The 24,080-nt window shown below is 37.1% G+C and overlaps 1 protein-coding gene across 1 annotated transcript in view; it reads right to left on the bottom strand.

Annotated features, from left to right (window-relative positions):
• The window catches only part of LOC124141494 (NXPE family member 4-like), a 45,418-nt gene extending 30,651 nt beyond the window's left edge, over positions 1-14,767 (bottom strand). The window contains exon 1 of the mRNA XM_046509533.2: positions 14,666-14,767. Coding sequence (XP_046365489.2) covers positions 14,666-14,748 — 83 coding nt within the window. The 5' untranslated portion in view covers positions 14,749-14,767. The remainder of the gene's footprint in view (positions 1-14,665) is intronic.
• Positions 14,768-24,080: the final 9,313 nt, after the last annotated feature.

The raw sequence follows: 24,080 nt of genomic DNA, 5'->3' as shown, positions 1-24,080 counted from the left end.
TATTTTCTTAAGAAAATCTCTGTCAGAAGTGTTGGGTCCGACTCTCCCCGGGCTGTCAAAATCAACTTAAACCTCACAGATGTATATTCAAATGTATTCACATCTATAAACGAGTATAATATTAACCGATATACCACTTTAAAGTGTCTCGGTTCGCTGTATTTAAAGAAAACAAGGTGCTCAAAGTGAAGCCCTTTTCCCTCTACATTCTCAACATAGTCTCTATCAAAAGTGTTTGGCTTGTGTTGGGTCCGACTTGGTCCGGACGGTCAAAATAAACTTTAAACACATAGATGTATCATCAAATGTGTTTTATATCTATAGATTAGTATTTTATCTACCTATATACCACTTTATAATGTTTCAGTACATCGTATTTAAAGAAATCTGGTCCGTTAAAGTCAAGCACTTTTCCTGTATTTTCTTAAGAAAATCTCTGTCAGAAGTGTTGGGTCCGACTTGGCCCGGGCTGTCAAAATCAACTTAAACCTCACAGATGTATATTCAAATGTATTCACATCTATAAACGAGTATAATATTAACCTATATACCACTTTAAAGTGTCTCGGTTCGCTGTATTTAAAGAAAACAAGGTGCTCAAAGTGAAGCCCTTTTCCCTCTACATTCTCAACATAGTCTCTATCAAAAGTGTTTGGCTTGTGTTGGGTCCGACTTGGCCCGGACGGTCAAAATCTACTTTAAACACACATATGTATCTTCAAATGTATTTACATCTATAGACTAGTGTTATATCTACCTATACACCACTTTATAATGTCACAGTATATCGCATTCAAAGACAACTGGACCGTTAAAGTCAAGCACTTTTACTGTATTTTATTAAGAAAATCCCTGTTAAAAGTGTTCGGTCCGACTTGGCCCGGGCTGTCAAAATCAACTTAAACCTTACAGATATATCATCAAATGGATTCACATCTATAGATTAGTATTATATCCACCTAAATACCATTTTAAAGAGTCTCAGATGGCTGTACTTAAAGAAAACAAGGTGCTCAAAGTGAAGCCCTTTTCCCTCTACATCCTAGACATAGTCTCTATCAGAAGTGTTTGGCTTGTGTTGAGTCCGACTTGGCCCGGGCTGTCAAAATAAACTTTAAACACATAGATGTATCATCAAATGTGTTTTATATCTATAGATTAGTATTTTATCTACCTATGTACCACTTTATAATGTTTCAGTACATCGTATTTAAAGAAAACTGGTCCGTTAAAGTCAAACACTTTTCCTGTATTTTCTTAAGAAAATCTCTGTCAGAAGTGTTGGGTCCGACTTGGCCCGCGCTGTCAAAATCAACTTAAACCTCACAGATGTATATTCAAATGTATTCACATCTATAAACGAGTATAATATTACCTATATACCACTTTAAAGTGTCTCGGTTCGCTGTATTTAAAGAAAACAAGGTGCTCAAAGTGAAGCCCTTTTCCCTCTACATTCTCAACATAGTCTCTATCAAAAGTGTTTGGCTTGTGTTGGGTCCGACTTGGCCCGGACGGTCAAAATCTACTTTAAACACACATATGTATCTTCAAATGTATTTACATCTATAGACTAGTGTAATATCTACCTATACACCACTTTATAATGTCACAGTATATCGCATTCAAAGACAACTGGACCGTTAAAGTCAAGCACTTTTACTGTATTTTATTAAGAAAATCCCTGTTAAAAGTGTTCGGTCCCACTTGGCCCGGGCTGTCGAAATCAACTTAAACCTTACAGATATATCATCAAATGGATTCACATCTATAGATTAGTATTATATCCACCTAAATACCACTTTATAGAGTCTCAGATGGCTGTACTTAAAGAAAACAAGGTGCTCAAAGTGAAGCCCTTTTCCCTCTACATTCTCAACATAGTCTCTATCAAAAGTGTTTGGCTTGTGTTGGGTCCGCCTTGGCCCGGACGGTCAAAATCTACTTTAAACACACATATGTATCTTCAAATGTATTTACATCTATAGACTAGTGTTATATCTACCTATACACAACTTATAATGTCACAGTATATCGCATTCAAAGACAACTGGACCGTTAAAGTCAAACACTTTTACTGTTTTTTATTAAGAAAATCCCTGTTAAAAGTGTTCGGTCCGACTTGGCCCGGGCTGTCAAAATCAACTTAAACCTTACAGATATATATTCAAATGGATTCACATCTAAAAACGAGTATAATATTAACCTATATACCACTTTAAAGTGTCTCGGTTCGCTGTATTTAAAGAAAACAGGGTGCTCAAAGTGAAGCCCTTTTCCCTCTACATTCTCAACATAGTCTCTATCAAAAGTGTTTGGCTTGTGTTGGGTCCGACTTGGCCCGGACGGTCAAAATCTACTTTAAACACACATATGTATCTTCAAATGTATTTACATCTATAGACTAGTGTTATATCTACCTATACACAACTTATAATGTCACAGTATATCGCATTCAAAGACAACTGGACCGTTAAAGTCAAGCACTTTTACTGTTTTTTATTAAGAAAATCCCTGTTAAAAGTGTTCGGTCCGACTTGGCCCGGGCTGTCAAAATCAACTTAAACCTTACAGATATATCATCAAATGGATTCACATCTATAGATTAGTATTATATCCACCTAAATACCACTTTATAGAGTCTCAGATGGCTGTACTTAAAGAAAACAAGGTGCTCAAAGTGAAGCCCTTTTCCCTCTACATCCTAGACATAGTCTCTATCAGAAGTGTTTGGCTTGTGTTGGGTCCGACTTGGTCCGGGCTGTCAAAATAAACTTTAAACACATAGATGTATCATCAAATGTGTTTTATATCTATAGATTAGTATTTTATCTACCTATATACCACTTTATAATGTTTCAGTACATCGTATGTAAAGAAAACTGGTCCGTTAACGTCAAACACTTTTCCTGTATTTTCTTAAGAAAATCTCTGTCAGAAGTGTTGGGTCCGACTTGGCCCGGGCTGTCAAAATCAACTTAAAGCTCACAGATGTATATTCAAATGTATTCACATCTATAAACGAGTATAATATTAACCTATATACCACTTTAAAGTGTCTCGGTTCGCTGTATTTAAAGAAAACAAGGTGCTCAAAGTGAAGCCCTTTTCCCTCTACATTCTCAACATAGTCTCTATCAAAAGTGTTTGGCTTGTGTTGGGTCCGACTTGGTCTGGGCTGTCAAAATAAACTTTAAACACATAGATGTATCATCAAATGTGTTTTATATCTATAGATTAGTATTTTATCTACCTATATACCACTTTATAATGTTTCAGTACATCGTATTTAAAGAAAACTGGTCCGTTAAAGTCAAACACTTTTCCTGTATTTTCTTAAGAAAATCTCTGTCAGAAGTGTTGGGTCCGACTTGGCCCGGGCTGTCAAAATCTACTTTAAACGCACAGATGTACCTTAAAATGTGTTTACATCTATAGATTAGTATTAAATCTATCTATATACCACTTTATAATGTCACGGTACATCGTATTTAAAGAAAACAAGGGGCTCAAAGTGAAGCTTTTTTACTGTATTTTCTGAAGAAAATCCTAGTTAGAAGCGTTCGGTCCGACTTGGTCCGGGCTGTCAAAATAAACTTTAAACACATAGATGTATCATCAAATGTATTCACATCTATAGATTAGTATTTTATCTACCTATATACCACTTTATAATGTTTCAGTACATCGTATTTAAAGAAAACTGGTCCGTTAAAGTCAAACACTTTTCCTGTATTTTCTTAAGAAAATCTCTGTCAGAAGTGTTGGGTCCGACTTGGCCCGGGCTGTCAAAATCAACTTAAAGCTCACAGATGTATATTCAAATGTATTCACATCTATAAACGAGTATTATATTAACCGATATACCACTTAAAAGTGTCTCGGTTCGCTGTATTTAAAGAAAACAAGGTGCTCAAAGTGAAGCCCTTTTCCCTCTACATTCTCAACATAGTCTCTATCAAAAGTGTTTGGCTTGTGTTGGGTCCGACTTGGCCCGGACGGTCAAAATCTACTTTAAACACACATATGTATCTTCAAATGTATTTACATCTATAGACTAGTGTTATATCTACCTATACACCACTTTATAATGTCACAGTATATCGCATTCAAAGACAACTGGACCGTTAAAGTCAAGCACTTTTACTGTTTTTTATTAAGAAAATCCCTGTTAAAAGTGTTCGGTCCGACTTGGCCCGGGCTGTCAAAATCAACTTAAACCTTACAGATATATATTCAAATGGATTCACATCTAAAAACGAGTATAATATTAACCGATATACCACTTTAAAGTGTCTCGGTTCGCTGTATTTAAAGAAAACAGGGTGCTCAAAGTGAAGCCCTTTTCCCTCTACATTCTCAACATAGTCTCTATCAAAAGTGTTTGGCTTGTGTTGGGTCCGACTTGGCCCGGACGGTCAAAATCTACTTTAAACACACATATGTATCTTCAAATGTATTTACATCTATAGACTAGTGTTATATCTACCTATACACAACTTATAATGTCACAGTATATCGCATTCAAAGACAACTGGACCGTTAAAGTCAAGCACTTTTACTGTTTTTTATTAAGAAAATCCCTGTTAAAAGTGTTCGGTCCGACTTGGCCCGGGCTGTCAAAATCAACTTAAACCTTACAGATATATATTCAAATGGATTCACATCTAAAAACGAGTATAATATTAACCTATATACCACTTTAAAGTGTCTCGGTTCGCTGTATTTAAAGAAAACAGGGTGCTCAAAGTGAAGCCCTTTTCCCTCTACATTCTCAACATAGTCTCTATCAAAAGTGTTTGGCTTGTATTGGGTCCGACTTGGCCCGGACGGTCAAAATCTACTTTAAACACACATATGTATCTTCAAATGTATTTACATCTATAGACTAGTGTTATATCTACCTATACACAACTTATAATGTCACAGTATATCGCATTCAAAGACAACTGGACCGTTAAAGTCAAGCACTTTTACTGTTTTTTATTAAGAAAATCCCTGTTAAAAGTGTTCGGTCCGACTTGGCCCGGGCTGTCAAAATCAACTTAAACCTTACAGATATATATTCAAATGGATTCACATCTAAAAACGAGTATAATATTAACCTATATACCACTTTAAAGTGTCTCGGTTCGCTGTATTTAAAGAAAACAGGGTGCTCAAAGTGAAGCCCTTTTCCCTCTACATTCTCAACATAGTCTCTATCAAAAGTGTTTGGCTTGTGTTGGGTCCGACTTGGCCCGGACGGTCAAAATCTACTTAAACACACATATGTATCTTCAAATGTATTTACATCTATAGACTAGTGTTATATCTACCTATACACAACTTATAATGTCACAGTATATCGCATTCAAAGACAACTGGACCGTTAAAGTCAAGCACTTTTACTGTTTTTTATTAAGAAAATCCCTGTTAAAAGTGTTCGGTCCGACTTGGCCCGGGCTGTCAAAATCAACTTAAACCTTACAGATATATATTCAAATGGATTCACATCTAAAAACGAGTATTATATTAACCGATATACCACTTAAAAGTGTCTCGGTTCGCTGTATTTAAAGAAAACAAGGTGCTCAAAGTGAAGCCCTTTTCCCTCTACATTCTCAACATAGTCTCTATCAAAAGTGTTTGGCTTGTGTTGGGTCCGACTTGGCCCGGACGGTCAAAATCTACTTTAAACACACATATGTATCTTCAAATGTATTTACATCTATAGACTAGTGTTATATCTACCTATACACCACTTTATAATGTCACAGTATATCGCATTCAAAGACAACTGGACCGTTAAAGTCAAGCACTTTTACTGTTTTTTATTAAGAAAATCCCTGTTAAAAGTGTTCGGTCCGACTTGGCCCGGGCTGTCAAAATCATCTTAAACCTTACAGATATATATTCAAATGGATTCACATCTAAAAACGAGTATAATATTAACCGATATACCACTTTAAAGTGTCTCGGTTCGCTGTATTTAAAGAAAACAGGGTGCTCAAAGTGAAGCCCTTTTCCCTCTACATTCTCAACATAGTCTCTATCAAAAGTGTTTGGCTTGTGTTGGGTCCGACTTGGCCCGGACGGTCAAAATCTACTTTAAACACACATATGTATCTTCAAATGTATTTACATCTATAGACTAGTGTTATATCTACCTATACACAACTTATAATGTCACAGTATATCGCATTCAAAGACAACTGGACCGTTAAAGTCAAGCACTTTTACTGTTTTTTATTAAGAAAATCCCTGTTAAAAGTGTTCGGTCCGACTTGGCCCGGGCTGTCAAAATCAACTTAAACCTTACAGATATATATTCAAATGGATTCACATCTAAAAACGAGTATAATATTAACCTATATACCACTTTAAAGTGTCTCGGTTCGCTGTATTTAAAGAAAACAGGGTGCTCAAAGTGAAGCCCTTTTCCCTCTACATTCTCAACATAGTCTCTATCAAAAGTGTTTGGCTTGTATTGGGTCCGACTTGGCCCGGACGGTCAAAATCTACTTTAAACACACATATGTATCTTCAAATGTATTTACATCTATAGACTAGTGTTATATCTACCTATACACAACTTATAATGTCACAGTATATCGCATTCAAAGACAACTGGACCGTTAAAGTCAAGCACTTTTACTGTTTTTTATTAAGAAAATCCCTGTTAAAAGTGTTCGGTCCGACTTGGCCCGGGCTGTCAAAATCAACTTAAACCTTACAGATATATATTCAAATGGATTCACATCTAAAAACGAGTATAATATTAACCTATATACCACTTTAAAGTGTCTCGGTTCGCTGTATTTAAAGAAAACAGGGTGCTCAAAGTGAAGCCCTTTTCCCTCTACATTCTCAACATAGTCTCTATCAAAAGTGTTTGGCTTGTGTTGGGTCCGACTTGGCCCGGACGGTCAAAATCTACTTAAACACACATATGTATCTTCAAATGTATTTACATCTATAGACTAGTGTTATATCTACCTATACACAACTTATAATGTCACAGTATATCGCATTCAAAGACAACTGGACCGTTAAAGTCAAGCACTTTTACTGTTTTTTATTAAGAAAATCCCTGTTAAAAGTGTTCGGTCCGACTTGGCCCGGGCTGTCAAAATCAACTTAAACCTTACAGATATATATTCAAATGGATTCACATCTAAAAACGAGTATAATATTAACCTATATACCACTTTAAAGTGTCTCGGTTCGCTGTATTTAAAGAAAACAGGGTGCTCAAAGTGAAGCCCTTTTCCCTCTACATTCTCAACATAGTCTCTATCAAAAGTGTTTGGCTTGTGTTGGGTCCGACTTGGCCCGGGCTGTCAAAATCAACTTTAAACTCACGGTTGTATCATCAGATGTGTTTATATCTATGCCTTGTTTTCTTTAAATACGATGTACTCTGACGGGAACATAAACATCATAATGATAATGATGATGATAGTTGTTTATGATGAGGATGATCACCATATTTTAACGTCTGTGTTGTGATTAACAAGGAGGCCTTTCATGATTGAATTTAATCGTGCACTATTGCACATATTTATTTATCTAAAGATCCTCTTGTGAAGCATGTCAAGACTGAAAACAAGTCATTCAATGGATTTTCCTAAACGTCCCATTGAGGCAGTACTGAATATCAATGTTAATGTTTATTTTGTTGATGGTGCTGGACGGTACAGAAATGAGTGTCAATCAAGCGAAGTGCCATATCAAATCGACCTAGAACCAGTCACTTGCTACTCGAAAACGTCAATGTGTGATTTTGTGTCAAAGTTGATGTCCAGCTTGACACAAACACAGTATCTTTGGCATGGTTCGATCCTCTTGTTACCGTAATGTGTGGTTTTGACTCCGAGACCATCAATGGTACGACCCAGAATATGCAGAGGGCGTCGTGGGAAATGATAATTACATATAAAATTCTTTGGAATACGCCCACATACAGAGTCAGACGTATACAAGCGAACAAACCTGATATGGTCCTTTTTGATAATTCCAATGAAAGCATTGTATGACCGATTTATCTGTTTCTTTTGAAACTAATTAGATTCAGGAGAAACAAGGCAAAGACAGTATGAGGACCGTACTAACGAAATGTCAAGCTAGCTTCCCAAGTTGTTATACTCGCCATTTATGACAAGAAAAATCCCGTTTCCTGACGCTTAAAATAGTGTTTATAATAATTAAAATGCACACATTTCCAAATATTCGAAATATTCCAGTGTCCATACCGTCCACTATCCTTGAAGGATAATGATGACGTAGACGACAAAAACGACAACGACAACAACGATGTGCTGGATTGACTTTCAGAAAGCATATGATTCTGTCTGTTTGGGAATGTTTGGACATGTTGTAGAAATTTTCGTCAGTGTCCACATCGTCCACTATCCTGGAAGGTGTATCTTGCCACATATGTTTGCGGGTAGAGACACAAAACCAAATAAAGACATGACACATGTGTATGCATACAATTTGGAATAATATGGACAGTTTACAATCCTAGACACATTCCACATTAAGCCATGTTAGATCATGTTTACACTGCTGTTTTATGTATGAGAACACAAGAAAGTACGGATTTGTCAGTCATTCAAATCTCGGGTTCAGCAAAAGTTTTCGTATCTATTTTTAGTAAATATTGTTAGGAGTTTTGCGATCAGGGTGTTAGTTGTCAATTTTAGGTGCTTAAAATGCACTTTAATGAATCCTTGGAGTCTGTAACCTTGAGAAACGTTGTAATGTTATTAATACAAAAACCAGTAAAAGATAAAGCACATATTTTGTGACCGGAACCAGCATGTTCGAGGTAAAGCTTACGTTTTGTGTACCATCAAAAGCATGCCAGTGATGACATTTCTTCAAAACATGACAAAATCCCTATCATCCACAACATGAGAGATATTGACCACGAATGTGTGTACCGAACTCTCGAACCTATTCTCCGATCACGACCGCCTCACCATAAAAATACATATAGATTTGGACCTGTGAAGATCAGGGTTAGAACAGATCTTCAGCAACCAATGCTTGTATTAAAAGGTGACTATGGTTGTCGTTAGATGCGACTAACGGGATCGGATTGGTTGTCAGGCTCGCTGACTTGGTTGATTGGATGCATATCATCTTATCCCAATTGTTTGGATTGATGCTCGTGATGTCAATCACTGGATTGTCAGGTCCAGACTTGATTATTTGCATGACCTCCGTCATATAGCTGGCATATTGCTGAGTGTGGCGTTAAACAAAAAAAACAGACAAACAAACAAAACATATAAATTTAACCGCTTATTTCAAATTCGAGATAAAAATACATAGCGCCAATTCGAACTCCCAATCTGACTTTACAATAGAACTGTGTACCATGATATCGAAGTTTGAATTTGCCACCGTGACAGCTTTAAGAAATCTTAATTAGAATTTTACTTAACTGTAAACAATTCTCCTAGATACAGGTTGAGGAATCCGTAATGAAGTCAAAGAAGGTGATCATTTGCAACATTGTCAAACTTAGTTTCATCCACAGAAACCACGGACCTTTTTCGCAAAACTAAAATTCAACTCAATCCTTCACTTGTTTTTCTGTCACAATGTTTATTGATTATTACCTGCGAAATACATTTCAATTAGTCATCGAGATACATGTCAATTAGCCACACCTTACACCTGTTGCATTCTGAATTGATCGTCTATGCAATCGTATTTCTATGGATCTATAATACACAGTCTGTTACTCAGTTTTATTTCGCTTATCGACTTTCTACATAGGTGAACAGGGACATTTATTTTACATGCAAACAACATGTTATTCAGGAAAATATAATTACATGATAGGGGTTTGTGAACACACAAATAATTATTTATTCAAACACCTCTTCCTTTAAAAAACATATATATTAACAAACACAAATGGTTTTTACAAACAATAGTTGATTTTATGCTTCCAAACAAACCACACGCAAGCTATTGTTGAATTTTAGAATATAGCCAAGGTAAATGTATCCACAATCATATTTAATCACAAATATCGTTCTGTTCTATATAAATGTAACAAGTGAACTAACCATTTCAGTGGATCTCAACATGGACAAAACTGTTGGAGATGTTCAATGAGTGAATGTTTATTTAATGAAGTAAAAACGTAGATTCTTTCTTTTGGTAAATACATGTAGCTGTACATCTTATAGATGTTCCAAGACAAAATGATATAATATCTACCTGTATACCACTTTATAGTGTCTCAGATCGCGGTATGTAAAGAAAACTTGGTGCTCAAAGTGAAGCCCTTTTCCCTCTACAATGATGATACAGCTGTGTGTTTAAAGTTGATTTTGACAGCCCGGGCCAAGTCGGACCTACCACAAGCCAAACACTTTTGATAGAGACTATTTTGAGAATCTAGAGGGGAAAGGGCTTCACTTTGAGCACCTTGTTTTCTTTAAATACGATGAACTGTGACATTATAAAGTGTTTTATAGGTAGATACAATACTAAGCTACAGATATTAACACATTTTATGATACATCTGTGTGTATAATTGATTTTGACAGCCCGGAACAAGTCGGACCGAGCACCACTTCTGATAGAGACTATGTTGAGAATGTAGAGGGAAAAGGGCTTCACTTTGAGCACCTTGTTTTCTTTAAAAACCGCGATCTAAAACTCTATAAAGAGATATTTAGGTAGATATAATACTAATCTATAGGTGTGAATCCATTTCATGTTACATCTGTGAGGTTTAAGTTGATTTTGACAGCCCGGGCCTAGTCGGACCGAACACTTTTAAGAGGGATTTTCTTAATAAAATACAGTAAAAGTGCTTGACTTTAACGGTCCAGTTGTCTTTGAATGCGATATACTGTGACATTATAAAGTGGTGTATATGTAGATATAACACTAGTCTATAGATGTAAATACATGTGAAGATACATATGTGTGTTTAAAGTAGATTTTGACCGTCCGGGCCAAGTCGGACCCAACACAAGCCAAACACTTTTGATAGAGACTATGTTGAGAATGTAGAGGGAAAAGGGCGAGAAGGGGAGAAGAGGTCTACTTTAACCAACGTGTCTGCTTTAAACACGATGAACAGTGACATTATTAAGTGGTATTTACATAGATATAGTACTATCCTATAAATATAAACACTATGCCAACAGATGGAAATTTGTATCGCGAGAACTAGAAGTATTTGATACGTTTCAAATCTTATTTCGTTTAACCATTGCTCTTTTACATGTTACCTAGATCAGCGACGCTTACACCCAGCTCCACTTTCTGGATTTCAAGCGATTTACTCCGAAATACCTAATTATGTTTCACGTTTTTGGTTAGTGATTGTTCATTAATGTCATGTGTGTATGTTGCATCAATAATATGTAGGTATGATCGCCGATAATGAAGTAATTAGCCAATAACACTTTGGCCCGTCTTGGCCCGGCCCGGCCCGACTTTTAGGCAATGCCCTCGTCAGTTGTTTAATACGGTCAAGAGTAAGATCTTCCGGAAGACCACTGCACTGGAGGTATGTGGATTATTGAGGAGGTACTACGTGTTTGGAACTGGGAGTTGAACACTAAGCACTTTTAGAGAAGAGCTCACAATAAAACGTTATGGACTCGCGGACGGACTTGTGTTTTCATTTCAAGACGTACATTTATCAGGTTGAACTTCCTAACTGTAACAATAACTGAACTTTACGCCTTTTATACACATTTGTGATGGGGCGACAATGCGACAACGAGACATATTTGGACCTTGAAAATGTCGCGTTACGGCATCGTCGCCCTTTTGTAAAATAAAGAAAAGGATTATCAAAGAGCGACAATGCGAACACGCGACAATGCGACAAATGGCCAATTGTCGCGCTTTTGTTAATTTTGACACGTTTTGCTTGTTTTTGTAAAGGCGTCAATGCGACAATGCGACAACGAGACAATGTCCCTTCCATAGTAATCCGTGCAAATAAAACTGAGTAATGAAATAGAAGTCTGACATGCCAGTTAAAAGATAGAGTGTTGCAGCTTCTGATTTCATAGATCTTCAAGAAGGGTTATCAATAATGGGATGGGTGATGAGTTCAACTGCATACGCTGTGATTAACAATAATGCTCCGGGTCAATACATTTTGTCAAATGTATGACATGTATTACGTGAATGAACATATTGTTTATACTCGTCCATGTTTTTGACGGACAAAATAATTTACATGCTCGGTAAAACTGAGGACGGGCATCATTGTGTGTTTCCGTGCTTTGTTCAGGTGAACAATTGACTTGTCCTTGCATGTGTTTGTGACGGGTGCCACTTGTGTGGCAGGATACGCTCACCTTTTCCAGAACACCCATTGGATGACCTGAACCACTTCGGAGTTTTATCCCACATCAGTCTGATACACCATGATATAACTGAAATACTGATATACTGTACAGTTGAAAATGATGTTTAATGCGATTACCGTAGTGTGTTACTGCAACTGTTCATATTTTGTGCAGTGATGTTATGTAATATGTAAAAGAAAGCATATTCAATTAGCCAATTGATTTGAATAGAATATACTTGCGTCAGTGTATTTTATTAACGCCCCAAATCGTAATTTAAACACATAAAATAACAGATCACGCGTTGTGCCTTGACTTACTACTAGATTTAATGGGCCACCCCGGGATTAAAATAGTTCCCCCCAAAGCGAGGAACATATGTTTTAGTATGTTTACAAGAAATATATTCCAAACAATATCCTCATTAGATGAGAAGATCTTTACAGAATTACCTCAGTAAGTCAATTACAATGACAGAGCGTCGTAATACATTTATATCAAGTACAATACGTCAAAATGGCCGACACGATAAACGTGACGGGAGATATTTTCGAAGTTGTTAATTAACCTGTGGCTATTTCAAGCCTTTGGCATCACTGATCAATTGGCCGATCATTGAAAGGTGATTGTGAAGATGTGTCAAATAGATACTAAGGTAAATTCATAGATTTCTGTAAATTGTCACTGCGACAGTTTGGATTTTTTTTCGTGTTTTTTCTCTCTGGGATGGGTTGTAGCGAGGGTATCCTTAAATGGGCTTGCAACCACGCTTCTGTATGAATTCGTACCAGGGAATTCCAAGGGTTTTCCCCAGGAATGTGGAAGTAGTCAGTGTTTACGCCTTTTCAAGAATACAGTCACGTGAAGAACGTCATGAGACCGACCTCGCGTCCAAGTCGTATATCTTGTAAACTTCACATTAGTTATTGTTATAACCAAATGAAACACAACCCATTATCCGATAGGGGTAACTGTACATAGCCGTTACCACAATAAACTTAGTTACATTGTTTGGTTTGACTTCTTGGCGCGTGTCTGAATTCCATTAACATGTAACATATCCTAAAACTAGCTTATCAGCAAATCTCGCTGCACTGCGCGCGAGAGATACTAGAGCAAGGCATGCCAGAAATACGAAACCTAAAGCTTCCGAAAGGAAGCCTTGGACATCACGTGCGTCGGGGGACCAGCGCCATCTCATTGGCCGTTAACAGTTGTACAAGGCGGAGCAAAAAGCATCGTTTTTCCGTCCATTTTACGCTTGAAAAACTCGACCCTTTTCTGGACACTTTCTAGACGCTGACCAATTAATCCATTTTAATGAATTTTTAGTCGTTTTTCCGTCCAATGACCATATACGGAAAAAAACGACGTTTTCGTGTTTGCAGTGTTAATTAAGTGTACAACATACAACAAAACAAAACAATTTAAAGACAATGAAGACAGGTAAACTCAATCAGCCATGACAACTCTCTTAGATGTTTTGGCATGTAGAAGTTTTGGGAGTGAACCGGTTTATATCGTCATGATGAAGTTGTTTTACAGCGGTGCCGAATTGGCCACAGTTATTATACACACTCATTTTTATTGAAGGGTGTAGATCCATCTTTTGTATACCTTGCCATAGCCCTTTTACTAGGAAACAAATTCTGCTGGAATGTGTTGATTTTGCATTTGTCAGACAACGTTTTTATGATAATGTTCATACCTTATCTGAACTTTTTACCACACTTTCTAATCATTTGATTTAGGCGTATTTCAAGGAAATCAAACTCTATGATAAAATATAGATTTTTACCTGAACAGTCAGTCTTTTACCTATGAATGTGATACACGACTGTGATTCAACATCACTTTTATTATATTGGTTGATCTATGATTACACAAAAGACATTTCTCGCCGCGAATAGCAGCAGAATTGCTGATGCGGCGTTTAGCAATATTCACTCACTAACAAGCACAGGTTACCGGGGACCTCCTCATCCGGATGTCCCCCGGGGCTGATAAAAATGAGCAACTTTGGGACGAGTTATGACAAATGACCACAGGAAATTTTGGTTAGGATACAAAAAGTACATATTGGTATGTAACCTCAATGTAAACGGAAACGCTCATGTGTACATCAAATGTAATATCGAAGCATTAATATAGGCCTTTTTGGCCTGTTTGCTAATCCTTTTTCCATTTTGTGATGCTATTTAATGTAAAATCTGAACATTAATGGACATAAAATACTGTTTAAATCAAATGTAATATCGTCAAAATCGTAACATGCAGTGCTACTTCCATGGAGAAGTGACTAATGCTAACATAAAGAGTGACACACGAGGGTATGTACTTACAGAGTAGAAGATATACCCCAGTATATCGTAACCAGTCCAATTACACAGAGGACCAAAACCATGAAAACCCAGGATCGAGGCATGTTTCCACACAACTGCTTTGACAAAGGTAACACTTGTTGTACTTGACGAGATCGATAAAACACCAATACTCATCCTCCTTTTTCCAGTGACAGCTGTGGGGAGTTGTGAGACTGCTGTGTGCCTGGTAGAAACCGTATTAAGTTGTATAAAGCCGCACTCAGCAATATTCCAGCTATTTGACGGCGGCCTCTTACGACAAGCCCAGTCGCTTTTACGGCAAGTATTGTTGACCTAGTCTACCCTATTCTACCCCGGATCTTCACGGTTGTATTCACATCCACGGATACATTTTAAATACATCACAATGTCCAATTCAGAAGCGTACATATCATAAAGGATAGGAATTGAAGGGTACTCGCTATGCTATGGACTAACACATGTGACGATGCACTATATCAAGCTGAGGGGGCACAGGTGGCCCAGTCGTCTAATTCGCCGCGATTCGCTGTGCAGAGTTGCGTCCCTTGAGCACGCCAAAAACCTTTGATTGTTGGTTCGAATCCCGGTTCGCCCCGATTATGTCTCTAGGTTTTTCAGCACCATACCCGTGCTCGTGGGTTTGACCGAAGTGGTTAATGTCTGAGACCTCCTGCATCACTTCGGGCTTTCCTCCCACATTAAGCTGACACGCCGTGACATAACTGGAATATTGTAAAAAGCGGTATTACACCCAACACACTCACTCACTAAATCAAGCTAATGTAACTTATCTAAATTGTTTTACAAAATATACCACAAAACTGCCGTGGGTAGAAATCATTGTCAGTTTTGAAAACTTAATTCAACAAAAATACTTTAGGAGTACTGAAACCTAGTTTTATGTTTTTAAATGTTCTCAGCGAACATTCCGGGTATCCTATCTAAATCACAGCTTCTAAGTACTGAAACTATATTCATAACTGTGCTAGATGAAAACCGTGACGGAAAGAAATAGACAGTATGTTTGTGTGGCATTTATTAGAAATTTTAAAATAAATCACGAACGCCATTACTGCTCGCCATGATGGGTTACACGTAAAATGCAAATTCGGTTTGATAAATAAGTCTCACAATGCGGAACCAAAGCGGAACTGGGCATGCAACATACTTTCTGGCCATTTTTAATGATTGGTCGGTAAAACCATTTATATGCGCGCATTCGGAAGACCTAAACGAATGTTTTAATTTTTATTCTCTTTTATATATCGTTTTTTATTATTAGTTTACAGTGGGTAAATTGTAACAGCTATATTTAGCGTGTAAATTTTAATAGATGTGATTGTCTTGTAAACAAATGTCATCCATGGGCCCAGAGTTGTTGGTTTGTTGTTTTACGCCACACTCAGCAATATTCTAGCAATATGACGGCACTTAGATATCTGCATATTCTACAAGCTATATATAGATCATAGATATTAGTGTCTATGAAATCATGATCCTTTTTAAAACACAATGGCATTTACTTATTTTAGTTTACTTTGGAACATGGTGTGGAGAGTGATACTCATTTCGATGCGAGTGGCCGGAACATCTTTCAGGATAACGTTCCCCTGTAAGTCGTCAATCATGACGGATGAGGTCTGTCTTATCATTGCAGATGAGTCCAGCCCACATCATCAACGCATTGGTCGTGGTGTGCTTACGGTAACAGCTGATGGAATCCATAAGTCTCCAAACACGACACCGGCCAAGGTGTAATGAACATGTGACGCAAATGACGTAACTGCCCTTTTCGTTCCTAGGCATCCACCTAGGAATTTAACATTCTGGAAGATGATTCAGTCACTACGTCAATACACGTTGTTATCCCGTGTTAAAGGCCTCATCAGTTAATTTACCTTTTTACAGTTGTCCATCGATCAATGTGTGCAGCGACATAGTTATGCAGGATATTTACCATCTCCAAACACACTCGCCTGATTACCTCTATGTATGCAGCAACATTATTTGTTAAGTCACACATGGTTATTTAATTACCGCCTTAAGGGTAACTTAAAGCCGGGGGAATTAAAGCTTTGATGGACATAAGCAATAAACATACCAGGATGGACATACTCAATATGGATCTCGTCACATGGTATTTGTTGTTTCGCTGCCTTGCTCTCGGCATTACGAACGGGGATGTTAAAAGGACTCGTATCACGTGTCTGAGTTTAACTGTGGTATGGTGTGTCAGTGGACTAGCACCATAAACCGGCATTAGTCCGAGGTAGTACACACAGCCACGCACATACATGTTGTGATCACGAGGAAGAGAATATATAGATGTCAAGTTCTGTATTATGAGGAACACAACGTTTCGAAGTATATGCTTACTCCTTCATCAGGTGAATGAATGCCATGAGGCAGAGAGCAAAAATACGTACATGTAAGGACAACAAAATAACAAATTAAAAGGTGGAAAATAACAAAGGGTACAAGCTAACAAAGGAAGCCAACAGATGATTGGCACTGATAGGTGATTAGCAATAGACAATGGAAGGGAAGCCAACACACGAGTTAAGTAATTGGTAATGGAAACTGGGCAAATGTGTGTTGGGGTGGCTTGGGTAATTAGCACTTTTAGGTGTAAAAATGGACATTGCAAGGGGAAAATTGAAGCCAGTTAGGCAATCGCCCCAACAAAGATCAACGCAAATAGTCCCAAGCACGAGGCAGATAGGTTCCCTGGTCACAGGTCATGGTTGTTATGGTTTACGTTCTTCAGGATGTGTTCGGAAATAGCGGATTTCTGGTGGAGTTTGCCAACAGAGGTCCGATGTTCATGGAGTCTTGTGTTGAGGGGTCTAAGGGTTTCTCCAATGGTTTAAACATATTAATTTTCACAAAAGTGTGAAAATGGATTGGTAAACAAGCGAAGCGCTTATGTTACACATAGGACATATTACAATAAATACATAAATGAAGGTTACATGTAACAAATACATTGTACATGCCAAGCTAGATGTGTATATATAATAAATGTATTTGCAGTTTATTTTAAACAATAATTTAACTGAAAATCAGAATAGAATAGAATCTAATATTAGCATTTGTTCTTCCTTACTCAAATCGCCGCCTCTGTGGTCTAGTGGTAGAGCGTCCGCCCGGAGAGCGGAAGGTACGGGGTTCGATCCCCGGCCGCGTCATACCAAAAGACGTTAAAAGATGGTACTTGTTGTTACCCTGTCTGGCGTTCGACATTAAGGGGCTAAAACAAGGACTGGTCGGCTCGGAGTCAGTATACTGTGTCTGAGTGGGGTATTCATGTTAAACTGCGGCATGGTATCTCAGTGAGCTAGCACTATAAATCGGCATCAGTCCGGACTAGTACAAGTTGCCACACACACACACACACACACACACACACACACACGTGCATGCACGTCGATATATAAGTGCAATAATCTTGGACGCGACGTTAAACCCAATTTCACCTCACCTCACCTTACTCAAATCCGAATTTGCGCATAGCACTGTTTGTAAAGAATAACCATGTTGGTAAAATGCATTTCATTTCGAAGAGCATAGTAATTTGTACACACAAAAAAGAAGAATAGTTTAAAGGACAAGGTAGATCTACCCTGAACTGAATTTCATTCATACGATATCATTTGCTTAACCGAAACTTGGCTGCATGACGGCATACCTACTGTTGATATTTCAGTTCCAGGTTTTCATTTGCCAATTAGAAAAGATCAACCAAGTCGAGGCGGGGGTGTCGCTGTATATGTTAAAAAACAATTTATATGTTAAAAACATGGGTCATCTGTGCGTAAATGGACTCGAAGCATTATGGGTACAGGTAAGATGCAAGACCAGTAAATACGTAGTAGGGACATTCTATAGGGCAGATAAAAGCGAGGCTTACTGGGAGTTGATAGATAAATCAATATGTGATGCAATAGATTTGAATATATTATAGCTGGGGACTTTAATCTAGATATTCTCAGAGAAAGTAAGAGCAAAATAGATCACTTACAATCAATTTATGGGTTGACCCAAATTATAACTGAGCCCACCAGGATTACACCTACCTCCAGAACTCTGATTGATTTACTGTTAGTAACTAATGCAGACAGTGTGTGGAGTTCGGGTGTATCCGATCCTATAGGCAGTGATCAATGTCCTATATTCGTAAAAACTAAGGCAAACATACCTAGCAATGCAAATTCTAAAAGAAAAATCTATAATATCAACATGGCTGACAATGAAGAAATTATTGATAGCTTAACTGAGACAAAGTGGGATCTTTTGTTATCGTCCAGAAATGTTGACGTTATGGCAGAATGTTTTACCCGGACAATTACTTACGTATGTAATAATCATATTCCTAACAAATGTGTAACAATTAGACCTAATGATCCACTATGGATCACCAGTGAGATACGTCGACTGATCAGGAAACGTAACAGAATTCATAAGGTTGCTAAAAAGCATAACTTAGATTCTGACCGGACCCAGTTTCGTTAAATAAGAAACCGTGTTATCTCCTATGTTCGTACTGCAAAGAGAAAATATGTACTCAAGATTAATAGTAAAGTTAATGATGCGTACGGTGAAAAAGTATGGTCGCGGCTTGTTAACAAATATCTAAGGGGCACCAGTAATACAAAATTTCCTCCCATTAATTACCGCGATATACTGTATGATGATACAGGAGATATTGCAAATGTGATGAACAATTATTTCTCTGACCAGGCATCTGTTAAATATCCTGATAAAACTCTCCCTTATATTAAGCTTTAAACAGAAAAATCGCTCTCTGCTATCATTCTAACAACAAAGGAAGTTTAAGATGTTCTCCTATCTGTTGATGTAACTAAAGCAACAGGGCCCGACGGTATCGGCAATAGATTATTGAAATTAAGTGCTTCAGCGATATCACATCCACTGGCTAAATTGTTTAATGTATCCCTGGATAAGTTTACTTTTCCGGTAAGTTGGAAAAAAGCATCTGTTGTGCCTATTTATAAGAAAGGTAATCTTAATGAATGTAGTAATTATAGACCTATAGCTCTCATGTGTTGTTTGGCTAAACTATTCGAAAAATGCGTTTTCAAATATGTTTTTAATTACTTAAGAGATAATAATTTGCTTACAAATCTTCAATCAGGTTTCATGCCAGGAGATTCTACCGCTAACCAGCTGACTTACTTATGTGATTTTATTGCTAGAGAAATGGATACAGGCAAAGAAATCAGAGCAGTCTTTTGTGACATTAGTAAGGCATTTGCTAACGTCTGGCACAAAGGCATTAACCACTAACTCAAATCCTATGGTATTGAAGGGAAATTATTGAGATGGTTTGAAAGCAACCTAAAGCATAGATGCCAACGGGTTGTTATCAATGGGTATAGTTCAGACTTACGACCAGTTACGGTCGGAGTTCCACAAGGGTCAGTTTTAGCACCGCTACTGTTTCTAATTTTCATAAACGACATTATAGACGATACTGATAGTAATATACGATTGTTTGCGGATGCCACATCCCTATATGTCGTAGTAAATGACCCGAATACAGGATCACTTTGTCTGAATAACGATCTAAGTAGAATATCCTCTGGGGCAGAAAATTGGCAGGTAGATTTCAACCCTAATAAAACAGCATCTATCCAATTTTCCCGGAAGATTCTTCCAAATGTAAAACCAGTTTTGATAATGAGTAAAACTACTGTTCAGGAAGTTCTTTCTCATAAACATCTAGGACTTATTCTCCAAGTAGATTGTATGTGGAACGATCACATTGATGGCCTAGTCAAGAAAGTCAGTCCAATGATTAACTGTCTCAGGAGTGTCAAGTATCGTTTAAATAGAAAAAGACACTGGAAACTATGCATAAATCTTTCATATTGCCGATATTTGATTATTGTTGCCACATATGGGACAACTGCACAAAGGAACAGGCGTTACTCCTTGAAAAACTAAATCTAGATGCACTATTTGTGGGGCTGTTCGTGGCACAAGTCACGGCAAACTTTATAAAGAAACAAATCTTACGTCATTAGAAGAAAGAAGGCATTTTCAAAAGTTAAATAGTTTTCATAAAATGGTTAACAATCTTGTACCGGACTATCTCTCATCCTTAGTTCCAAATAGAGTGTCGGATGCAAGTGATTATAATTTGAGAAACTCCTCACAGCTGCAAACCACAAAGCTTAATCAAATAATTATGCCAAATCATTTATTCCGGATACAGTTAATATTTGGAACTCACTACCTATTGAATACACCAATGCCTGTAGCTTAGGAAGTTTTAAAAGTTATATTAAAAAGCAATGATAGGAATGGTATATACTTTGATACAAAATTAATTATGGATCAAGATTCTGTCAGGTTATACACTCCCGTCTCAGGCTTGGCTGCCCGAGATGTTGTTGTGGCTATCATACGGAAGATGCACTTCAATTCTTTCTTACGTGTCCCTTAAACAGTACAGCAAGGCAAAACATGTATTATTTCGTATAAGGCTAAAGATTTGAATTCAATTCTAAATGGTAATTCAAATGTAACGACAGTATCTAATCTTGAAATTTTGAAATCGGTGCAGTTTTATTCTATCTTCTTGCTGATAAAGAGATTTTGTCTGGGATGTTGGTTTTGCTATATGATACTGCGGTGTTGTTGTGAATGTAAATAATAATGTAACTGTAATTATGGAAGATAATCTAGTAATTAAACACTTACAGAACAATACTTATCTTTAATGCCAATTATACAATGTATGCTATTTCTCATGTCACTTTCAATACATTGCTATTTGTATATGTATAATGTTTGGGAGAGGCATTCAGATAAGCAAAATTTGCATCTTCGGTATGATATCCACAGGAACAAGTTTTTGTATCAAAGATATGTCTATTATACTGATCTCCGTTAAGATCGCTGCAGCCAAGCATGAGGCGACTGCGACTGTGAATTATTTGGCATAATCTGCTTCCATATTTTAAATCCCATTGTATACCATTGTATATCTCCCTTTACGTGAAGCAAATTCTTAAATTGTGTAACGGTCTCTGTCCCCGTTAGGTTTTCTGGTAACATATTCCAAAGTTGTGTTGTAGCTGGTATAAATGAATCTGCATAAGCTTTTGTTTTACACTTCACTGATTGAAGATTAGTTTTATCCCTTAAGTCATAATTTGTGTTTTCCGAAACTGTATTAGGAAAAAGCATACAAAGATATTCCGGGGATAAATGGTTATTCATTTTGTAAAACATTACCAGTTTTAAAATGTCTTCTGTCTTTTAATGACCTACAATTTGTTTCATTGTAAATCTTCTGATGACCCTGGATAGCGCCACATATGGTTCTAAAAGCATCTACGTGTAATTTTTCCAATAAGTTAGCTTGTTCATTAGTACAGTTGTCCCAAATATGACAACAATAATAAAAAATTGGTAAAATAAATGATTTGTACATAGTTTCTTAGGAAGTTCATGATAGACGGTATTTATAACTCCTTAAACAGTTAACCAAAGGACAGCAATTCCCTACAATATCATCAATGTGCCTTTTATACACATAATGCACCTAAATGTTTGTATAGTAGTTTCGGTCCCAATAGCGTAACCGACTGGGCTCTGACTCACTGACTCAACATGAAGCGCAGCGCGTTTAGCATAGTAACCAGCCGTTCTATGGATACTGTTCTCCTAACAACACATGACAGTTAAAGAACAGAGAATATCAATATTGTATTCACAGAGACTGGTTTCTGTATTTTTATATTTTATTTTTTAAAATTTCTTCAATGCCAAGTGCCTCAGAATACAATCGTCCATTTCGGCTGCTAAAATAAATCTCGAAAAAATAGCCCCAACCCAACTTTTGACTTCTCCTCCATGGCAGTAAGTGAAACCAAAGGTGGATCTATCCTTAACTCAATTTACACAATCTGAAACAAATCAACTAATTTTTCAACAAGAGTATAACCAGTTAAGAAACAAATATGATACTTATAAGTGTATATTTACCGATGGATCCAAGGATGGTGACGCAGTTGCCAGCGCCACCATCATTAGATCCAGGACAATATCATCTAGAATACCAGATACTTGTTCCATTTTTACAGCCGAATCAAAGGCCATATAAACAGCACTACAATACATTCGTAAACAACCAAAGCATAATTAATTTATTATATTTTCCGACTCTCTTTCCTGTCTTCAGGCAATTACAAATCAATCCACTTTTAATCAGAATACTTGAATTATATAATGAACTTGCTACTGGCCAATACGACATCGTTTTTTCCTGGCTACTAAGCCATGTTGGCATCTAAGGTAACACAATGGCCGATGCTGCTGCTAAAGCAGCACTCAACAAATCTGTGACACCACTTCTTGTTCCATACACTGATTACAGGCCTGTGATTGGATCATATATACGAGATCTGATGCAAAAGAAGTGGGACACCCAGGTAGGTATCAATAAATTACATGACAATAAACCAGATATCAGTTACACCTACTTGGGTTGTCAGTCCAGATTTGAAGATGTTATTTTACGACGATGTCGTATTGGCCATTCGCGTTACACCAATGAACATTTATTGAAAGGTGAGGATCCTCCATTCTGCATCCCTTGTGATGAACGAATCACGGTCAAGCATGTACTGCTTGACTGTATAGATTTTTCCATCACAAGGGATAAATATTTCAATGTTAAATCTATGAAGGATCTTTTTAACACTATTAGTTCTCATTTAATTATTGGCTTTTTAAAAGAAATAGAGTTGTTTAAGAAATTTTGTTAATTTGCTTTGCATAAAATAATTTACTTTTTAGCATTAGTGGAATAAATCAATATCTGTGATTGATCGTGGCTGTATCCTCAAAGGGGGTTAAAGTAGTGTAAAATTATTGTCCCCCTGAGAGGGTATCGTACATGTAAGTCCATAACATTCAAAGTATGTTATTCCAACTACAGTTTTAATCGTAGAATATGTGTTCTTTTAATTTGGCTAAATTTGTTAAAAAATCGCCAACACCTGAAGGGATGATGTAAATCCGGCTGGGGTCCATACAGGAAGCTAAAGTACTGTAAGTCCCCATGGTCCCCAGTATGGTGATCTACCTTCAGTTGCTGGCGATCTATAGCCCGTTTTTCAAATGTAATGTTATGTATAGTGCTATTGATTTTATGATTACATACTAGTTTTAAATGTATTTCTGTGATACGTCTAGTATTTTACTGTCCTTCGTTGGCAGTTTTTTTTATATGTTTCAATATATGTATTATGTTTAACTATTGATAGTCAGGATATGGCTGAAATATTGCCGATGTGACTTAAAATTTTAACTCACTCACTCAATGCCAGGTATCACTGCAGACCCACTGATTTTCTGCATAGATGAGGAGGGGAGCCAG

Source organism: Haliotis rufescens, unplaced genomic scaffold, assembly GCF_023055435.1.
Source record: "Haliotis rufescens isolate VD_foot unplaced genomic scaffold, xgHalRufe1.0.p SCAF_26, whole genome shotgun sequence".
Lineage (NCBI taxonomy): Eukaryota > Metazoa > Mollusca > Gastropoda > Lepetellida > Haliotidae > Haliotis > Haliotis rufescens.
The sequence above is the reverse complement of the archived record's forward strand: the minus strand, read 5'-3'. Positions and strand labels throughout refer to the sequence as shown.